Source organism: Dendroctonus ponderosae, unplaced genomic scaffold (assembly GCF_020466585.1).
Source record: "Dendroctonus ponderosae isolate FM_Combo_2020 unplaced genomic scaffold, Dpon_F_20191213v2 Dpon_F_20191213_8, whole genome shotgun sequence".
Classification (NCBI taxonomy): Eukaryota; Metazoa; Arthropoda; class Insecta; order Coleoptera; family Curculionidae; genus Dendroctonus; species Dendroctonus ponderosae.
In genome coordinates this window covers 5142676-5163142 of record NW_026019016.1, presented here as the reverse complement: position 1 = coordinate 5163142, position 20467 = coordinate 5142676, and the positions used below count along the sequence as shown (strand labels likewise).

Sequence of the window (20467 nt, the reverse complement as noted above, 5' to 3'; positions counted from 1 at the left end):
AGAACTGATCAGAAAAAGCCTGAAAATCATGCTAATGGATCAGAAGTGCCAGATTACTCACCCATACAATCGACTGTCTCGAAAACTAACCCTAGGATAGAGCAGGTTTTAAAGTGAAAACAATGGCCGCAATTAAAATCAATGGAAAGCGCGCACTTACCTTCCATTTCCATGCCGGAATAGAGCGAGTATTTCTTCGAATGTTTTGTTTTTGGTTTCCGGCACCTTCTTATACGTAAAAATCCAAAATAAGGCTAGGAACACGCTAAATGGCAGGAACGTATAGTTATCGAGGGCAGTCTGGAAAATGAACAAATTGCGCTTAGTCCAGCCGATTTTTCGGATTGGAAATATGGAATTTACCTTCATACTGGGAAACACGATTCCCACCAGGAAATTGGCCATCCAGTTGACCAGGACAGCGATCGACATGGCGGCAGGTCGGGGCCCTTGCGAGAAAAGTTCCGCGGTGATCATCCAGGGAATCGATCCAGGCCCCATCGCGAAGAACTTGACGAAACATAGAGTCGATACTACAGACAAGTAGGACATCCAGTCGATCATTTCCTGCACATAGCCAAAAAACTCCTATCAGGCGGTAGAAATGAGTCCTTTCTGAACAGGCGAGGAGTGACAAATTGATGATGATAATTATTATGCATGATTTGCCGGTGCAATGTTGTGTCCATGTGTGTATGTGTGTGGATAAACTCTTGCATCCAGGATGAGTTTTTGCATCCAAATCTCGCGCAACTCTCATCCTGCATACGCAACTAAATCAGGCAACAAAGTGGGAAGTTTTAATTTTTTTAAATCCTTTGGTGCCTGATGGTGATGAGAAACTTAATGCGTGCGTGTGATGTGCCTCAGCTCTGGATATGTACAGCGTCGCTCCTCCACCGTGTCAGAAAGTTGGACAGTTAGAGCAGGGTGAAGCTAAGAAGCCGAAATCAATATGTCAACGTGAGGAATTGGGCTCGAAATCGTTTAGGCTTTTTACAAGATGGAAGTAGGTGATTTTTTCATTAGAAAACGAAAATCTCGTAAGGGAAGTTGGACATGAAAAACCCAATTTAAAGCAATGTTCTTCACGATATTTGGGAATTAAAATCGCCCGGTTTAAAATAGAATTTTCCATGTCAAACTCTGTTTGGCCAAATGCCCTTTCCGTCAACAAAGCGTTGCGTTGTGTGAAATCTAAGAAGCAAACCAATAGTTGAGCAAACTAAGAAAACGTTCTAAAGCAACGAAACGTTAAAACTTATTACTAAAGTGGGTCAGTAAAAAAACGATTGTAACAGGTATTGTTGATCTAGTGCTGATCAAGTAACTGAACTGGTCAATTGTTTGTACCCAATGGTCTTATACAGGGTGCCCCAATAAAAATATCGAGAGGGTCGAATATTACGCGCTATTACCGTTATCGTCTAAAGTTACAGTTAATTCAGACAAAAATTGCCAAATTTCATCACAATATTTGGAGACGTTGTTGACGAATTTTGTTTGGTTGAGAAAATATGGGAAAAAAATATTACCGAAACGCTTTTTTGGCACATAAATCCAAAACTATAGATTGCGGGAAAAAATGGTGTCTACAACATTTTCATAGCTTTTTAAGCTCTACGCTTGGATACCAAATTTTACAAAAATATCACGCACACAACAATAGCATTAGAAAGTTGAAGTTTTTCGGGCACAACACTGTTTCGAACACAAAAACACTCTAACCCCGACTAGTGATTAGTTTTTGCAAAGAAATCAGTGTTGTGCCCGAAGGGCTCGGCACAACAATCGCATTAGAGAAAAAGTTTAATATCGTCTTGTTGTGCCGAGCCCTTCGAGCACGACAGTGTTTCATCAGCTTCAATATTTAAAAAAATATAAACCTGAATAAATTGCGCGAATAAATTTTCAAATCTCTAGCCCAGATATTTTCATAATAATGGTAAAATCATAGTTAGAGTTAGAGATAAACTTAATCGTCGTAATTTTAACTCGTTTTTTTTACCATTATTATATCGCTTCGATGTACAGGGTGATTGATTAGGAATGGGAAATTCGGAATCTCGAAGTTGATATTTTCTCGAAGTTCAGCATTTCTGAAAATATCAACTTCCAGATTCCAAATTTCCCATATCCAATGAATCACCCTTGTACGTCGAAGCGATACGCAATGGGACACCCTGTATGGCCAGTCAAACCAATTAGAATCCTCTATAAATACACCGGGTGTCCAAATAAGGCTAAGCCCACTTAGACACGCCGTATCGCGATATTTTGTGCATGGAGAGCTGTAGACGTTGAGACCAACCGACCTTGATCAAAAACGAGATTGTTATGAATATGGAGAAAATGAACATCCCGCCCAGGCCATAAAGCAGGAGCGTCCTGCGGCCCATGCGGTCCATCAGGGGGATGGAGATCAGCGTCATGATGACCATGATGCAGCCGATGCCGATGGTGGCGAATTTCGCACTTTCCGGCGTGAGTCCTGCCGTCTCGAAGAGATTTGTGGAGTAGTAAAATACCTGGAATTGATCGAGAATGGGAGCGGAGCGCTTGAGGTGATCAACCACCGGCGTCTTACAGCGTTGATGCCTGAAAGCTGCTGGGAGAGTTGCAGCACCACGCCAATGTAGAGCGGAGTGCGCAGAGTGGGTGAGCAAATGAGTTCGAACATCGTGGTGGAGGACTCGGCCTGCTGCGCCCGCTCTTCCGCTCGCATCTCTTCAATATCCTCCTCCACCTGGGGAATTGAGGGCGGTTGGGGAATACGGTACAGGAGTGAGGAGGTACCTGGTTGCTGGCTCGCAGCCTCCGTAACGCCCGCCTTGACTCCTCCTCCCACTGTTTGGTGAGGAGCAAGTAGCGGGGGCTTTCGGGACAAACGGGAAGCAGCACCAGTTGCAGCAGGGCGGGCAGCACGGCCAATCCAAGCAGGAGCGGCCATCCCTCATTGGTGCCCAAGATCTGCTCGATGCCCAGCACTTGCGATATGAGCAGGCCCACAGTCACAGCTAGCTGATTGACAGTCCCCAAACCTCCACGGAGGTTCAGCGGGGAGATTTCCGATACGTACATGGGCACCAGGGATGTGTTGAGGCCTGGATAGCGGTTTCCACTCATCAACTCACCTGGATTGAGGCGGAGCCTTTTTCTGATTACTTACCGCAGTTTATGCCAATGATAAATCGGCCGGCAATCAGCATTTCGTAGGAGTTGGCCACTTTGGCGCACCACATCAGAGACCCGCCGGTTATCCCCAATATGTTATTAAGGAGAAGTCCACCTTTCCTGCAAACGCCGAGAAGTCAAGGTTTCAGTTAAAAGGTGCAAGGTGTCGCTCCCCAAAATTTGCTCACCTGCCAAACCGATTGGCCACCATTCCTCCGCTGAAGCCGCCCACCATTCCACCAATGGCGAACACCGAGACCACCACCGAATAAAGAGTTTTCACGTTTTCGTCCAACATGTCAGCATTGTACCGGGACTTGTACACGTCCTTCATGAAGTACTCGATGTTGCTTTGGGGCGCGTTTATCACGCCCGTATTGTATCCGAACTGCAACATCCCCAGTACTGCTGCCAGGATCGAGTAGGACAGAAAGCCCGTCAGTCCCTGCGGACAATTCAAGGCTCAATTGAACGAAACAACAAACGAGGGGCGATTATTGGTTTTGATTAGTTCCTGACTGCGGCCACCACCGACCTGTTCCAGAAGCCTCAGTTTCCTGCGATACGTGTGCTCCTCTATCCGATCGACGTACCCCCTCAACTCCTCAATCTCCTCTTTGACCTGCTGCACCGTCTGCAGTTCGTGCTTGATCGCCACCATGTCCCGCTTCACTTCGGACACTTCCGACTGGCAGGATTCCACGGACTTGGTCAGCTCCTGCAGCTGGATGCGGATCTCGTTGAGGGCGAACGTCGTCTCGTACTGACGGTCGCCGCGTTGGAGCTCGTCCAGCTTCTTGCTCAAGTTCATGCTCATCACAGTTACCTGCTTCTGCAAACTGTCCGGAAAATCGGAAAGCAGGCATTAGCTGGGCAACTGGCCTGCTAGCCGGACAAGCAACATCTAGAATGTGCTTTTCACGCAATCACGCTAAGGTTACAATTAGAATCACTACACTTTTCACTTTCAAAATTGCAAGACAACTACAATAGACTCTTGTCTATTCATACTGGAAAATATAAATCGCTACCTGCCCTGGTCATGGGGAGATGATTTTTTAACTAAAATCTCCACTAAGTTTCTAGTGTGCACAAATTTCAAAAATCTCCCTAATTGACTAGAGAACTCGAATTCTGAAAAAGAGTAGAACAGAGTCGTACCTAATTTAGCTGAAAATTTCAAGTCCCTGCCTGCCCATTTGTTTGAGATATAATTTTTAAAAAGAAGCTCCGCGCGCAATTGAGATATGAATCAATCAGATTGTTTAATATCTGGAATTTTTCCAAAATATCCCTGTGAGTGCAGGGGGGGCTTGTCTATTTATTATCAGAAATTCAAGTCTTTACGGGCCCTTTTGCTCGAAGTATAATATGTTTTAATAAAAGCTGCAACTAATTGGCATATGGCTCAATCGCGCTGTTTAAGTTTGGTAAGTTTTTAAAAATCGAGTTATTTTGCTAGAAAATTAGTTTTCTCTATAAGTCGTCAAGTGCATATCTGCTGTTCTCGCCGAGCGACGATTTTTGTAGAGAAATAGTGCAAAGTGTTATATTAGTTAGTGGCTGCTGAGCTTGTGATTTGTTTGTAAATCATCCTCATTTTCTAGAAAAACCAGATTTACAGTGAGAGTAAACTAGAGTGTTATCTATACGAGCTCAAAAATGGTTGGTCTCTACGTGATTTTTTGTACGAAGTGTGATTTTTTAATTAAAATGTGCGCTCAAGTGGGATATGAACTATTTGCTGCCTGAGTTTCGCAATTTTTAAAAATTAACGGTTATTTCTTGAAAATTAAAATTTGGTGGAAGCGTGGAGCAGATATTTGCCTATTCGCAGTCAAAATTTCAAGTCTTTCCCTGCTTGTATGTCCGAACCACGATTTTTGTTTAGATATCTATTACATATTAGTTAATTGCTGATTTAGTTGCATTTTATTTTAAGTTTCCATAATTTTCCACTAAATCTAAATTTATAGCAAAAATTAACCAGATTTTTGTCTATCCGGAGTGCAAATCACAAATCTCTTCAAGCAGATTCGAACAAAATATGATTTTTTTTTAAATATGCGTGCATAAGTGTGATCTCAATTTTTTGTTGCCAAAGTTTGACATTTTTTTTAAATCGTTCGACTTGGCTAACTTTTAGTTACGTACAAAAGTTAGGCAGGGTTTTGTCTATTCGGTCTGAAAATTTCAAGTCTCTATCTGCTCTTGTCTCCCAGACACAATCTTTGTAAGCAAATGGGCACGTAGGTGTCATATTATAATAGTTACATGCTGCTAAATTTGCCATTTTTTTAAATCACTCTATTTTGCTAGAAAGTCAACATTAATACGAGACGTGAACTAGAAATTTATCTAATCGGACTGAAATTTGTAAATCTCTAAGTGCCTTTATGATCGAAATACGATTTTTTATAAATTATGCGCGTATATGCGATCTCAGTTACGAGCTCGAATATGCTGCCACAGTTTGGAATTTTTTTTAAATCGAGCGACTTGACTAGATAATTTTAATTTTCTACAGGAGTAAAGTAGCTTTTGCTCTATTCGGTCTGAAAATTTCAAGTTCCTATCTGCTCTTGTCTGCGAGATACGATTTTTTTTGGAAAAAAATGGGCACGTAGGTGTTATACTTTGTTACAATTTGTATAAACTCACTAGAACTTACTAGAAACTGTGAACTTATGAGGACAGTGAATTAGAGTTTTATGAATGTCTGCTGGAAATTGTAAGTCTCTAGCTGTACTTTTGTCTGAAATATGTTTTTTTTATAAAATCTGTGCGCATATAAAACATGAATTATTTGCTGCGGGAATTTGCAAACTTTTGAGCGAAGGAACAGACTAGGCAAAAAAATTGAAATTTGCTGAAAGAGTGGAGCAGTATTTGGCCTTTTTGACGACAAAATATCAAGTTTCTATCTGGTCCTGTCTTCAAATCACGATTTTTGGGAAGAAAATGCGGACGAAAGTGTCAAATTAGCTACTCGCTGGCAAATTTGCAATTTTGTTTAAATCACCTTAAGTTGCTATGAACTGGAAATGTATAGAAAACGTGAACTGGAGATTTACCTATTTGGACCGAAATTTGTAAATCTCTAGGTGAATTTTTGTGCGAAATATAATTTTTTATAAAGTAGGCGCGTAAATGATCTGCCAGTTATTTGCTGCACAAATTTAGTAATTTTTAAAAATTGAGCGAGTTTGCTAGAAAATTTCAAAGTTACTACGGGTAAAGTAGAGTTTCGTCTATTTGGAACGAAAAATTTTAGTCTCTATCTGCTCTTGTCTCCCAGGTACGGTAATTGATAACAAAATGTGCACGTAGGTGTCATATTAGTTACTTGCTGCCATGTTTGCTATTTTTTAATCACCGTAACTTCCTAGGAAATCCAAATTTATAGCAGGAGTGATCCAGAGTTTTAACTATGCGGACTGCAAATTGTAAGTCCCTCAGTGTATTTCTGTTCGAAATACGATTTTTTCAATAAAATGTGCACGTAAATTTTGCCTATTCTGGCTCAAAATGTCCACCCTCTTTCTATCTTTGAGAAACTATTCCTGTACACAGTGGCCCAAACAATAAAGTGTTCTCATTCATCCGGCGATTCGTATCCTTCCATGGCCAGTTCCACCTCGTTATCTCAACATCCAAAGCGATCGAGGGCCATTAAAATAGAAAACCACTACTAACATGCAAGTGCTCTCCTGCAGTCGATCCACATGGAAGTGATGCATGCACAACATAAAGCCAAAAGCTCTAATAGCATTAAGGGTGGGCAAACCAAGCACAGCCAGCTGCAGCCTGCATCCAGTTAGATCGGGGCCTGCATCCAGTTGACTGTGCATGGCGAAACCGGCCCTAAAGCTAGCCAGTACCTGGGAGGCGGTAAGGATACCATTGCTGTGTTCCTAAACTATCGTGGATCCTTAGCGAAATTCACAATTGAAGCTCCAAAATTTTTTAGTCGGCAGTTTGATCTTCGATCTGCTGGACCCTGACGACACTGTTTGCCTGTCTCCCACCTATAGTTTGGAAACACAGCCCGTTAGTTATCCAGTTTTTGGTGCCCACTTGCATATGTTCCGTTCGAAACAGTTCGGCTTTGGTTTGAAGTGGTTCCGTACCAAAACAAAAAAAAAAAGAAAACGGGTTGGGTTTGTTTTCAACTGGGTTTTTCAGTTGGAAAGGGAATTTGCATGCCGCCTGCTCCTGCAGATATAAACCAATGGATTCGTTGCATTGTGGTCGAAACAATACTCGTATCATCGATTTTAATTCGTTGTTTGGACGCTTCGTTTGTATGAAATTGCCTCAAAAGCTGCATTTGGAAGATCAGTGGGGAAGAGTTTTGTCTCTCCATTGCTGCAGAAGCTTTTTATTTGTTTTAAATTGTCTGGGAAAATGCAACGTTGCCCTACTGGAAGAGTTGAGTCTAATTTGCCTAATGTGAGCCAAAGTTTCACGACTCTAGGTGCTCTTGTATGATTTTTGAAAATTTTTATCGACTGCCAAAACTCTGAAATTTTTAAAAAATCGTTCTAGTTTGCTGGAAAACGCAAATCCATAGGACAATTAGATTAGAGTTTTGCCTATTTTGAGGCAAAATTCCAGGTTTTTTTTGCTCTAGTGTCCGCGATATGCTTTTTTGAATAAAATGCGCTCGCAAATTCGCTATTAGTTACTTGCATCGTAAGTGGCAATTTTTCAAAAATCCAGTTACTGTGCTACATTATTTAAATTTTGTCGGACCAGTGATCCGAGTTTGTTCTATACACACTCAAAATTCCAAGTGTCTACCTTTTATGGTGTCCGAGATATGATTTTTTAATTAAAATTTGCTCGAAATGGAAGTTAGGCCAGTTTTCGAAAATCAAGGTATTTGGCGGAATATTCAAATTGATAGCAAGAGCGAAGCAACGTTTTCCCTATTCAAAGACAAAGTTTAACATCTCTACATCGATACTTTACGACTTTACGATGTCAAAGATATTACGTTTTCATCAAAATATGCTGTAAATGAAAGTTTGACAATTTTTCAAAGATCGACTCATTTTTCTCTTCTTCTTCTCGAAAAACGGAATTCCCAAGAATAATTTCGTCTATTCGGATTCAAAAGTCTAAGCCTTGATCTAGTTTCTGTCTGAGATATAAGTTTTAAAACAAAATATATACCCAAAAAAAAACTGTCCACGGAAATGTGTTACTGGTTACTTCGGTCTAAGATTTATTTTTTTCTCTAAATTGCCCTATTCCGCTATGAAATTGAAATTTGCAGAAAAACTAGAATAGAAGTTCACCTATTCTAAGCCTAAATTTAAAGTTTCCTCCTGTGCTCGCTTTCGAGATATAATTTTCTTAATTAAAATATCCACATAAAGTCATATGCGTTTTGGCCCCGAACTTTGCATTTTCTTATGTCAGTCCGGTTGTCTAGAACATAAAAATCTGCAGGAAGAGTAGACTAGACCTTCCCCTGTTTTAAGTCAAAATTTCGAGTCTCTGGCTGTGCGTATCACTGCGGAAAACAGTTTTCTCACATTTTGCAGGCGATGACGAACGCCTCACCGTGCTGCTATTTTGCTTCTGTGGTCTCAAAAAAATTAATTCTCCTAATCAGCCGCTAATAGAAGAAGAGATTTATGGGGGGGCGTAACTTATGCAAGAGGGCCACGCCCATTGCCAATTCACTTTGGTTACACTTTGGTTTTTGTGTTGTTTCCTAATTTAAACAAATCAAGTGTGCAGAGACTTGAGACTAAAGATCGTAAATTTATGTACCTCCGTAAGAGTTTTTTTCTTGAATCTTTACTCAGCTTGAACCTGCAACTAACTCACAACATAAAATGTTCTCTGCAGGAATTCAGGATCATCCAAACCCAACGAATCGGTATCTTTAGTCAGTGGTAACGGAAAAAAATGGATGCTCTGGAGCAAGAGAAAAGTGAATAAACCGCCTGTCAGGAACGAGCTCTAATGCTCTTTGTGCTCTACCTACTACTGGCCACAAGCAAGCTCTTCTACCCGGTTGTTGTTCGAAACGAGAAACTCAAACTCGCGTTGTAGCCAGCAGTAGAAACAGTATTGTTTCGACCAACCACGTTATATAGGTGAGGGTCTCGAAACAAAATCAAAACAATAGCAATTTCAGAACTTGGGACTAGCAGAGGCAGTGGCATTTTCTACATGAAAACTCATACTTATGGTCTAAGGATCGTTCAAAATGTCGTTTAGAGAGAGGAGAAAGTTAGAGAGTTTTGGCTCTGAGAGCGTGCAGATCCATCTATTCAATTACCAGCGTTTGTTACTGAGACCTTCTGCACGCACTCAGCACTCATATGAGCGATTTTCGTACACGTTTGTAGCAATGTAATTGACTTTTCTACATTTACAAGCCTTGTGAGGGCGTTGTAAGTGAGTGAAGGTAACGATAGCTTTTTAACGGAAAAGTCGCAAAAAATCTGGCAGTACCAAATCGGTTGAACCAGCGGGTGAATCTCAAGATGATTTTGCAATTTTTGCGCACTTTTGCAGAAAAAAACAGTCGGCACTGGAGTCATAAGAGTACTTCCGTGTAGAAATCGGGAACGCAGTATTCACTTGGACTCTTATGGCTCCATATACAGTGTGGTGTAAAATAAGTCGCTGAATGGAATCAGCTAGAAGTAGGTACCTAATAAGCAGCTCGCGTAGAGTTGCCTCATCTTCTGGCTGTATTTCTTTCTTCGTCTCATCACGTGAGACGCGAACGACGCTAGACCTCCGGAGAGGCGGAGGCGTCGCGACGCCGTACCGCCGCCCGGTCACCTTAAATGCGCAAGACGAGCTGGGGCCGTGGCCGTGGGTCGTCCCCCCGCTGCTCGCCGCATGCTCCTCCACCTCGGCTAGTTTTCACCGCACAACTGCAATAAAGCAAAAAACTGCTGCTGCGTTCCCGATTTCCACGAAAAATCACCACCGACATCGACGGAAATGCATCCAAACGGTGCATTTCCATTGAAATGGCCTGCCGCGTACTGGATTTTTTTGAGGAACAAATAATAAACAAGTTTATCGAAAAAACTGTATAATTCACTTCACGTGCTAAACAATACACAAAATAAACTAAAAATAAAGCGCAAACTAAACAAAATACAGTTGAGTGAAGTGAAGTTTAACGCGCGCATTTGACAGGCAACGTCAACTGGTTTTCATGTTGACAACGGTTTGTGTACGTTGTTAATGACAACCGGCCAGATGCGCACTTTAAAGTTCCAGGGCCCGCTTAGAGAACTTATCAAATAAATAGCAAATAAACAGCTAAACAATTATACAGTGAAATAAGTAAATTTTTGAAGGAAAAAACAATTGAAGAAAAAATCTAATGACTTACTTCAATTTTCCAGAACAGTATGCCCATGTTTCTTGCGTTGATAACCTGAAACAAACGAAAACAGCCTTTAAAGCGCTCGATTCAAAGGCCAGTTTATTCTTTGGTATACACGGTGTCAAAATAATAACGGCTAGACAAGGAGAAACTGGGAAGTTTTCCGGGGTTTTAGGCCCTCGTCAAAAGAGCGCTAAGGGCGGTTCCAAAATCGGCGTTAATTTTCATTTTTTCCATTTTGCGCGAAAAATAGAAACAGTTCTAAATTGATGTTTTTTACAAAAATGCGTATTTTGATGCTCTATCAGACAATGACAACGAGCACTTGACAGCTCAACCGGTTTTCTAAATATTCACCAAATGCTAAGGGCGGTTTTCCAGATCCGGGTAATATTTAATTTTTCACATTGTTCCTCAAAACCAGAAAAATTTCTAAATTAATATTTTATATAAAAAAGCAGGTATTTTCATGCTCTATCCGGCCCTGCCAACGGGAATTTTAGAACTTAACGGGTTCTCTTCATATGAGGCAGAGGCTAAGGGCAGTTTCGGGATTCGCGTTAATTTTAAAATTTTCCATTTTGCGTAAAAACTTGAAACATTTTTAAATTGCCGCTTTATAGAACAATATGCGTCTTTTAATGCTCTATCCGAAAATGGCAACTGAAGCTTTGCAGCTCAACCTCTAAATATGCACCAAAGGCTAAGTGCGGGTTGCAAGATCCGCGACATATTACATTTTTCACATTTTGCCTCAAAACCAGACAAATTTTTAAATTGATATTTTATATAAAAAAGCAGGTATTTTCATGCTCTATCCGGCCCTGTCAACGGGAATTTTATAACTTAACCGGTTCTCTTCATATGAGGCAGAGGCTAAGGGCAGTTTCGGGAGGCGCGTTAATTTAAAAAATTTCCGTTGTGCGTAAAAACTTGAAGCATTTTTAAATTGATGTTTTATAGAAAAATATGCGTCTTTTAATGCTCTATCCGGAAATGGCAACTGAAGCTTTGCGGCTCAACCGGTTCTCTGAATATGCACCAAAAGCTAAGTGCGGGTTGCAAGATCCGCGTCATATTTAATTTTTCGCATTTTGCCTGACAACCAGAAAAAATTCTAAATTAATGTTTTATATAAAAAAGTGAGTTTTTAATGCTCTATCAGGCAATGAGCTAAGAAACCTTCGTTTTTTATTGGCCAATAAAGTGGGAAAAAGTGCGGAGCAACCGTCTCTGAAGATGCAGGCTTCGGGTGCTTGCAAAACTTTACAAAGAAATTATTTTCCCCCATGACCTAAAGACCCAAAAAACTGGCCAGTTTCACGAAGTAGCCACGAAACTCCTTTGATAAGCGGGAAACTGTCAAAAACTAACTTGAAAAATCCAATGCTGTAACCAGTCAGATTACCAGATTTACCACTTCTAGACGCAAATAAACTTTAACTTTCGTTGTGATATTTCAAGCAAATAAATCCCCGATTATCATCAAGTTTATTGTACATAATTAACATTTATTGGTCACACACACAGTAAAAGCACTATGCAAATCCTACATAATGCGGTTAATCCAATGCACTTAAATCGTAAACAAGCGCATATCTTCTGGTAAACTTGCACATATAAAGAAAAGTTTATTGCTTTGTTTACTAATTAGATGATCTTTTGAGTTCAGAAAAAGTCAAATAAGGCGTTATTTTTAAGTCTGACTAAAATTGAATCCTCCATCCGGTTCAGGCCCTTAATGTTCAATGAATAATTTAATTAGCGCTCACGGCAATTGCCGATGAAAACTGGTTTCGTCGGACTTTAATATTTCGGCCCGTCATATGTTGATGCGACTGCAATTTACCTTCAATTGGAGTTTTAAAAAACCCACTGCCAACTCAAACACTCTATAGAAACTTCACTTGTTTGTGCATGCCCACTTTTCAACTATTGTTTTTTGGTCACCAAACGCACCTAGAAGTATCGAAACGGTACTGATGCTTCATACCAGCAGATCAAGTGGTGTAGGCTTGTAAAACAGTAAAGACGAAGATAAGCACAATCACTTAATGGAGTTAATTGACAAAAAAAGGCGCCACTAAAACAACAGAAGTACGGAAATTATCGCGAACGCAGGTAGATAGAAATAATCGAAGACTGCCAGGTAAAAGCTGGCCGATTGCAGCAAACGCCAGCGGGAATGTTGTGGTAGTGGGAATTGAAGATTAAATAAAAGTGAATGTGGCAAAAGCAATTTATTCTTTAGATATCAACGGCATTTCTTCAGCGCTTCGAAAAATGGCGCAAAAATCCTCCGCATTCAAGCGTGCCTCCAACCAACTAGCACACTTCATTTGATTCATTTTGCAATTTTGGGCTTTGAATTGATCACACATATTAGTCGGCTGAAAATGTGTACCTACCACTTAACTAAAAACCTGCAGATTAAGCCCGATAAAACTGAGAAAAATAGGAAAATTAACAAGCCAACTTCGCCTCATCATCCTCATTCGATCATTCTCATAATTAAGCATTAAACACCATCATTATCCTTTCAGAACATTCCTGTTTAAGATAAAACAATTGAAAATCCCCATCACTTAGTCTGGCAGATTAAAATCCACGAGTTGTGTTAAGATTGTGGTTGCGAAAGATTTGAAATCAATATCCAAGGGATTAAAGATAACAGCACGACAAACGTGCCGGCATTAAGATAGAGGGTAATCTTAAATAATTAGACAGTACAGGAAATATCTACTTGCCTAAAAACGTAGCAAATCGAGTTGTAGATTCGTCAGACGTATGCCTGGCATCTTCTTCAGGAAAACCTCAGCAAGGTGGAACTTTCCAATTCCTAGCAGGAAACCTGCAAACAAAAAAAAATGTTTTTAATTTTTGCAAATAAAAAAATAGTGTTTTTAAATGCAACCAACCAAAGGGGGCACTTTACGTAAACTATTACGGGTGTTCAACATATTTTCAAGGGTCTTGAAAGAGCATAAACGTTTGGATCCCACCTCGTATTCAAGCAGGCGTAAACCAGCTTGGGGCAAGAGAGAGATGAACACAGCAGTTGCCGCGGAAACCAGTCGGTTCTTGTCGCACGCTCCCAATTTACCAGGTCCGATCCAAAGAAGCAAAGATTTATATTCGAGTTTTTCGGATCTAATGTGATTGCTGATTTAAACGGATCAAACGAGGTGGGCTGGGGATATTGATATTCTTCCAAGACACTTGGGAAGCTTTTCAGTATCTTTTTCTCCAGTTTCTTGAAATTTTCCGGATGTTAGACCGTCTAAAACTAATTTCCTCCTTGTTCAACAGATGTCACCGCTGAACCATTTGCATTCATAGCACCCTGATCTTAGACAAGGAAAGAGAGTCTCTCTTTCCTTGTCTAAGACCCTGATGCACAGCCCTAACCTCAACAGTCTGTTTATGTTGATTAGTTAGCCGGTGACAACAGAAATCGTAAATTTTCTTGTGTTTTACTTCAATGACGACCCCAGGATTGGTTAATTCGGACAATTAGCAAAAATGAAACGGAGCCACAGGCCGGAGGTTACTAGAAAAGAGCCGGGTAGTAAGGGGAGAACGCAAAAGCCTCCAACTCCCGACAGCAGCACACATAGATCAAGGGAGCGCTGCTGTGCAGAGCCCCAGCACTCCAACCAGCATGTTTTGAGGAACAGCAATGCCAAGAAGCCGCTAAATATCTCTCCAGGTATTCTTGCCATTGATTGAGTAATGAAGGCACATGATTTAAAATCCCCATTTCAGACATGGCTATATCAGCAAACGCCGCCAGGTATGAAGGACAGGTTAAGGCGAACGGGAGCCCTAAACAGCGCTCTAGATCAACAGTCAGTGACCGCCAGCCTTGGGGCCAATTGCTCAGCAAGCACACTGGCGAGGAAAACGAAACTGTTTTCGGTAAATTCGACCCGCTTCGCACCCTACATTTTCTAGCTGGCGAACTGCAGACCAAAGTGCCAGGTAATTAATTAATATTCCGATACCAAACGGCCGGATATTTGGTTTTATCAACCGGGTATTTGGTAGATGAAACCAACGTGCAGGAAATAATCAAAGCCATGCATGCGGCGCTGAAGCGAATCCCTCCTGAAGTGGCCTCAACCGTGCAACTCCAGCAGCAGTCGGTGGAGGTTTTATCAAAGGGCAGAAGCAGGGAGTGTGTAGATGCTTATTATCACGTGAGTAGCGCCTTTGGCGTTTATTGCTTGATAAGAACCGACGGTGTTTCAGAACCGGCAACCTCACAGACAGAACTATGAAGAATTTCAGAAACTAATCGAATGCAGCACTTTGAAGCTGGAAGCCAGCTGCCGGCACCTGGAGGACATGTGCGGTCAGCTGAAAGACGAAAAACTGTCATTGGAGACGCGGCTGCAAGGCGAAAAAGCCAACAGCAAAAGGCTGCAAAGCAAAATCGACGAAATGGAGGATTCGAATGTAAGAATCTGCAATATTATCTGGTTGGGACCGTTCTAGCGTAGCTATTTCCAGAGGAGATTGACACTCAACCTGCTGAAGCAAGACGAAGAAGTCGGGCAGCTGAGAGGTGCCATTGGGGTTCTGGAAGGGAAGCTGGAAGAAAAAGCGTCGGCAGGGCCGGACCTGCAGCAGCCGATGATGGACTTGAAAAAATCCAAGCTGAATCTTGAACGAGAGAACCAAAAACTCGAACATCAGCTACGGCTGCGCGACATTGAAAAAGAAAAACTGTTGGCAATTTTGGCAGTTCGCGATCGGCAAATCTACGAAATTCGCAATGAAATGACTCAGCTACAGCAATCCGTCAATGAACAACTGGTAGAGCTGCATAACTACGCCACTTCAGCTATACCGCATGACTTAGGCATGTGATTAGGCCCCACTCCGGTTTGCCTTCTAATTGGCGTTTTTACAGACCCAAACGACGTCCCCACTATATCGTCCATCTGGCCAACGGGCGGTCAATTTCAACTCCAACTAGCCAAGTCGGATAATTCCTTAAAAAACTCCGATTCTGAAGATGAAGCTGCTGCAACCGGCTAACTATACCCAGTCAAGGTAAAAGTGTAAAACGCGAAAATTTGTTGTTAATATGTATTAAAGAATAATTAATTATCAGCAGCTTAACCGCAAACAGCAGGGTTATTGGCGATAAACCGCCCCCTTCGGCGTATTTAAGTGCACAAAACATCTTGTTTGAAAAGCAATTAGGGCAGCAAGTAACATTATGACCTGATTAATGACCTATTATGCGTAAATGTAGGTGATTCAACATCAACGACCGCCAGCCAACAAAAGAGTTTATTATTATTAGGTCGGCGTAATATGGATTAATGGAAAGAAATTTCAGATTTATCTTCTCGCTGCCTCCAATTCGCTTTATTACCCCCGATACCCAGGATTAAGAGTGCAACGGTTGATTGAGCTGATGAACGGGCAGTAAAGGGTGAGCCAAGAAAAGCTCAAAGCTAACTTGGTCTATTGACCTAGGGCTTACCTACCTGGGCAGAACGCAGCAGGATAGTCAAGATAATTGCATGACACGGGACCTGAAATCTGAAGCACCAAATCACATTTCGTGCCGCGATCTCGTCGATATTCCACGCACTTTAGTCAGACATCGCGGGGTTTTTTCAGAGGGAATTGTCTACGCCCAAAATCCACCGAAAGTAAAATAGAGCTCCAGCAGCAAGACAGGCCGAGGAGTCGGGCTGTGGCTCTATGGAAGGCGTGCGCACAATCGATATATGCCCGCCCGGCCGGGACAGACTACCCGTGTCGCTTTAGAGGCCGAAGGCGCACCCTTCTAATAATGCGCCTTTGTCGGATTGCCCGGTTTTCCATTTGGGCGACGATTTTCCCCCAGAGAAAGAAAAACTGACATCGCGACTTTGCCAGAAAAGCACCAAATAAAAAAGAATTAAACAAAACGCATAGAATCTCTTGAAATGCGGGTCAACATTTATTGAACTTAGCATTAATCAGAAATGTCCCAATATAAGGAGAGATTTTCTTACAAAAATAACGCATTCACTCTCAGGATAACACTTGCACATAATTGTTTAAGTTTATGTTTTGTTAATTCACTAGCGATTCCGGATGACAATGTACCTGTGGGATTTTGGCCGTAGTGTGAAAGCTGCAGCAATTCAGTGCATGTTCCGAAAATGTTCTAGCGGGAGACTAGATAGAGGTTTACACAACATAGCAGTAAAACAGTTTGAGGAAGATAGGGAACATCTTATAACAAAAGGCGGTGGCTTCGGTAGGAAACCTTGGATATTAGTGAATTTTCTGACTAGATTTTTAAAGCTCACTTAGTGAAACTGCTTCAAGGGCCAAGCAGATAGTGATCATTGCAACCTTCCACTATCTCCATTCGAGCCATTCGCTCACAATTAACTTCAGACATTGCTGCACCCACTAGTCATCGGCGCCACCACACTGCCGATCCGGGTCCTATCTCATGATGAACGAATTGGAATTATTGTCTACGTCAAAGTCCAAAACCAGCAGCTTGGTCTCTTCGGTCCCGTTTCGGCTACCAACCGCGCAAACCAGTTTGGTTTCGTTCGCCCTAATTCGCCAAACGACGCCACCAGATCCGCCACTCTCCAAAGTCACCAAATTGCGGATGAATTCTCCCGTTCTCAGGTCCCAAAGCTTCACTGTTCCATCATCTGACGAAGTGATCACAAATCGGCTATTGAATTGCAAGCAGGTCACTGCTGACTGGTGTTTACTTGGGCCTGGAACAGACAAAAACATCGGACAATGGACAAGGCATAAATATCATTCTCTCCTCAGATTTATCAGCCAGTGTTTTTTGAGGGAGTCATTTCAAGAAAGGCTTATATGTAGATTTGGTGCAACAACTGCATCTCCCGGACTTTGCTTCGAAGCAGTTCTTTGAATGGATAATCCTTCGCCTGTGAATCCCATATCGGTTCTTAAATTTATCAAGCCACCCAGCACTCGCTTCAGAATTTCTGTTATCGTAGACGTGGTAGCTTCCGGACGTTCGGATTAAAAGGATTTTTAATCCGTGTGAAGTAGCACAAACCCGCCTCAACCATACAAATCGCATCAACGTAGTCGCGCTTACCCGATAATGTTTGCAAACATTGGCCAGTCAGAATGTCCCACACTTTGACAGTGGAATCGGCATTTCCCGAAACCAAGATGTTGTTCTGCAGTTCCATTCCGGAGGTAAGTGATTGATGGCCCATTAATGTATGCTTGCAGGTGCCAGTTTCCACATCCCAAACACGAATACTGGTGTCCAACGATCCACTCACTACGTGCACCCCATCGAACTAGCAGGAGAGAACGATTCATTGTGAGAGAAAAAATCAACAGTGGCTTTTTACCTGCAACGAATAGACCCGATTCGTGTGACCCTGCAGTGTGTGGAGGCACTCTTCAGTCTCAGGTTTCCACACTTTCACCATATAGTCGTAAGCACCGGACACCACCAGACGTCCATCGTATTGCACACATCGCACTGCAGCCAGATGACCGACCAGCACATGCAGGAATTCTCCCGTTTCAATGTTCCATACACGCAACGTCGCATCCCTCGATCCGCTAACCACTCTGAAAGCACGCATTTATTACAATCTGCTCTTGCATGCTGCTGTTGCCAAAACTTACTTATTTCCATGCAAATGCATACATCGAACAGTTGATGTGTGGCCGAATAAAGTGTGCTGACAAATGCCCGATTCAGCGTCCCAAACCTTCAAGGTTCTATCAGTGCTGCCGCTGATTACAATATTGCCGGACATTTGGGATGACCACACGCCCCCCGTATGGCCTGATAACGTCCGCATCAACTGCAATCAAAGCCCAGTTGGAATACGTTATTTGGCGTGATTCACACGGTTTGTGTTACCTTTCCACTAATCGCCGACCAAACTTTCAACGTATTGTCGTCAGATCCGCTGACGATTTTGTTGCCGGAAAATTGCAAACAGGTAATCACATGATCGTCATGACCTTTCAACATTTTGGGCGTTCTAATTGGGCTGTGTCGCCAATTCATCTCAATGTCGTGGAAGCGCATATACGCAGCCTGAAAACCCAAGAAGTCACAGTGGAGTCGGCCACGGCCCAAGAAGAAGAGTCGAAATCGTACCTTCCATGGCGACATTTTAATTTTAATAACCCTGGTGATAACGCGCCGTGCTGGGACATCTTCAACGCCCACTTCCCGGCATTTTTCCTTCCACAGCAGATTGTCGTCGGCCAACATCTTCCAGCTGTGGCAAGTTTGCGCCGCCTTCAATAAATCGGGCGGATCCAAGAACGACAGCACTTTTAAGGCTAACTCTTTTGGTAACAATGAAATAAAATCTCTTTGGAATTGAGGCTCAATCACTTGCATTATGTGTCGCACTTGAGTCGGCACACAACTGCAATCCAATAAAACGGTGGTGAGTGTCTTTTATTGGTTGTTAGTCGGGTCAAGGGCTTACCGATCAATCAGTTCGGTAAGGGCCATGATTCGTTCCGCATTAGACCAGCGCGTGAACTGACCCAACCAATTGGGCATCTCTGTTGGTGGATTGTCTTTCGTTGGAATGACCGGCCAGCGATTACTTGGAGTAAGCGTGCTTGCCCTTGGGATCATTTGAGTATTCGGTGATAAGCAGTTGTGTTCTTCTTCAGGTACCAGTGGTCTTTTGTTAGGACGGGCATCGTTCACGTCCAGTTTTCGTTTTTTCTATGGCCCATAATTCGTCCATAAACGAATTACTCTAATGGTCCACCACAACTTACCAAATCACATTCGATGTAATCAGACTTTTCTGCTGGGCTTCTTCTAACTAGTGAACTTTTTGGCGTTGAACAAAAACTGGCACAAATATTTACAGGTTGAGGCACATCATTTTCTTCAATAGAAGCTTCCTGATCAATGGTGTCACTGACGGAATTTTCATCTGTTAAAACTATGATTCCATTAACCAGTAAATCTTTAGGCACAGCTGCGTCTTGGTTTGACGGGCCTACAAAGGAAAAGTTGGAATTTCCCAATGAGAATCAGCCAAGTAACTTGCTCAAATTTCCACTACGTTTTTGAATGTTTACTGAGCCTTACCAGGTATAATTTCTGAACAGGAATCTATAATACATTCGGTTGGACTAGGACTAGCACAGTCTTGTTTGGAGATATCGGGGTGGTCTTTTGATCTGCAAATAATATCAAAAGAGTGGTCTGTCGGTTGCCATGCCTCTGCCATTCTAAACGTGTTTTCTTCGAGCCGCACTGATTATGGGAACTGGAAACGAAAATTGCCTTTATCCATCCATACAGCCCACACTTGAAAGAAAGAAAATCCATCCAAATAGCCAAGAATTGGGAACGATTTCGCGGAATACTCAAGTCATTTCTTGGCTCCTACACCTTTGTATGAAGTCTTTGTTCGTCAAAGTGCATGAATGTGGGCTGGATCAGCCCTGAAACTAAGACACGAGGACTGGAAAACACCAAACCTCAAAAACGTGTTTTCCGTGACAATTTTCGTACTTCAGCGTAGAGTTGGCAGCCAATGCCCACGTGGTTGCTTTAGGGCGTCCGCACAGGCACTTGCCAAGTGGGGCAGGGGGAGATTTGGGCAAACGGCCCCGGTAAAGGCCCCAAACACACACTTTTCCATGCACCACGAGTGAAACTTTACACCCATTACATGTACACCTTTGAGGCTAGGACGATTAATGAAAATTGCGCTTACCTTATCATGCTACAAATTGCACTACGTTTACAGTCGCTCGGTGAATAACGATGCTACTAAACTAATATAATTCACTTTTTACTAAACTGTTTTTTCATTGGAAAATTTTCATTCGGTACCTGACAGTGACCTGACATTCACAATACTTGTGACAGGACTGTCACATTGTCCTGTTTTCGACAATGACATT

General features: G+C 42.2%; 3 protein-coding genes across 17 annotated transcripts in view; 1 reads left to right on the top strand and 2 right to left on the bottom strand.

The window, feature by feature from the left end:
- Window positions 1-16259, bottom strand: part of LOC109546862 (glucose transporter type 1) — a gene marked incomplete at its 3' end in the record, with an annotated part of 19738 nt that extends 3479 nt beyond the window's left edge. Inside the window, 11 exon segments of one of the 12 annotated variants that reach the window (XM_019918013.2) lie at window positions 62-91; window positions 161-300; window positions 364-588; window positions 2316-2528; window positions 2588-2746; window positions 2797-3104; window positions 3170-3294; window positions 3363-3619; window positions 10550-10594; window positions 13291-13394; window positions 16045-16259. In XM_019918013.2, the coding sequence (XP_019773572.1) occupies window positions 62-91; window positions 161-300; window positions 364-588; window positions 2316-2528; window positions 2588-2746; window positions 2797-3104; window positions 3170-3294; window positions 3363-3619; window positions 10550-10576 (1484 nt within the window). In that variant the 5' untranslated portion in view covers window positions 10577-10594; window positions 13291-13394; window positions 16045-16259. 12 annotated transcript variants of the gene reach the window in all.
- LOC125505469 lies at window positions 13937-16783 on the top strand. Of its 4 annotated transcripts, XR_007282193.1 has the most exons (8): window positions 13937-14252; window positions 14309-14524; window positions 14591-14742; window positions 14795-15001; window positions 15056-15407; window positions 15459-15601; window positions 15666-15802; window positions 15858-16783. XR_007282193.1 is itself a non-coding variant. In XM_048669301.1 (7 exons), exons 1-6 carry the CDS (start codon window positions 14066-14068, stop codon window positions 15584-15586), a joined length of 1242 nt encoding a protein of 413 aa, XP_048525258.1. In that variant the 5' UTR covers window positions 13937-14065; the 3' UTR covers window positions 15587-15601; window positions 15666-16783. The 4 variants fall into 4 exon arrangements, 3 of the variants coding, with proteins under 3 accessions (XP_048525258.1, XP_048525259.1, XP_048525257.1); XM_048669301.1 differs by having other exon boundaries at window positions 15666-16783; XM_048669302.1 differs by having other exon boundaries at window positions 15663-16783.
- Window positions 16483-20452, bottom strand: LOC109546864 (F-box/WD repeat-containing protein 7). Its single transcript, XM_019918017.2, has 10 exons — window positions 20278-20452; window positions 19644-19824; window positions 19325-19551; window positions 19021-19268; window positions 18681-18957; window positions 18438-18617; window positions 18197-18378; window positions 17914-18139; window positions 17649-17859; window positions 16483-17292 (listed from the first exon to the last, which is right to left on the bottom strand). The coding sequence occupies exons 2-10, from the start codon at window positions 19783-19785 to the stop codon at window positions 17003-17005; spliced, it is 1983 nt and encodes a 660-aa protein (XP_019773576.1). The 5' UTR covers window positions 19786-19824; window positions 20278-20452; the 3' UTR covers window positions 16483-17002.
- Between the last annotated feature and the right edge of the window lie 15 nt (window positions 20453-20467).

Excerpts from the sequence above, each read along its gene's own strand:
- LOC125505469 (XM_048669301.1), top strand. The coding sequence starts at position 14,066 with ATGAAACGGAGCCACAGGCCGGAGGTTACTAGAAAAGAGCCGGGTAGT. Across the intron at positions 14,525-14,590 it reads ACTGCAGACCAAAGTGCCAG|ATGAAACCAACGTGCAGGAA; the intron begins GTAATTAATTAA and ends GGTATTTGGTAG. Across the intron at positions 14,743-14,794 it reads GTGTAGATGCTTATTATCAC|AACCGGCAACCTCACAGACA; the intron begins GTGAGTAGCGCC and ends ACGGTGTTTCAG.
- LOC109546864 (XM_019918017.2), bottom strand. The coding sequence starts at position 19,785 with ATGGCAGAGGCATGGCAACCGACAGACCACTCTTTTGATATTATTTGC. Across the intron at positions 18,140-18,196 it reads ATGCATTTGCATGGAAATAA|AGTGGTTAGCGGATCGAGGG; the intron begins GTAAGTTTTGGC and ends GCGTGCTTTCAG. Across the intron at positions 17,860-17,913 it reads ATCGGGTCTATTCGTTGCAG|TTCGATGGGGTGCACGTAGT; the intron begins GTAAAAAGCCAC and ends CTCTCCTGCTAG.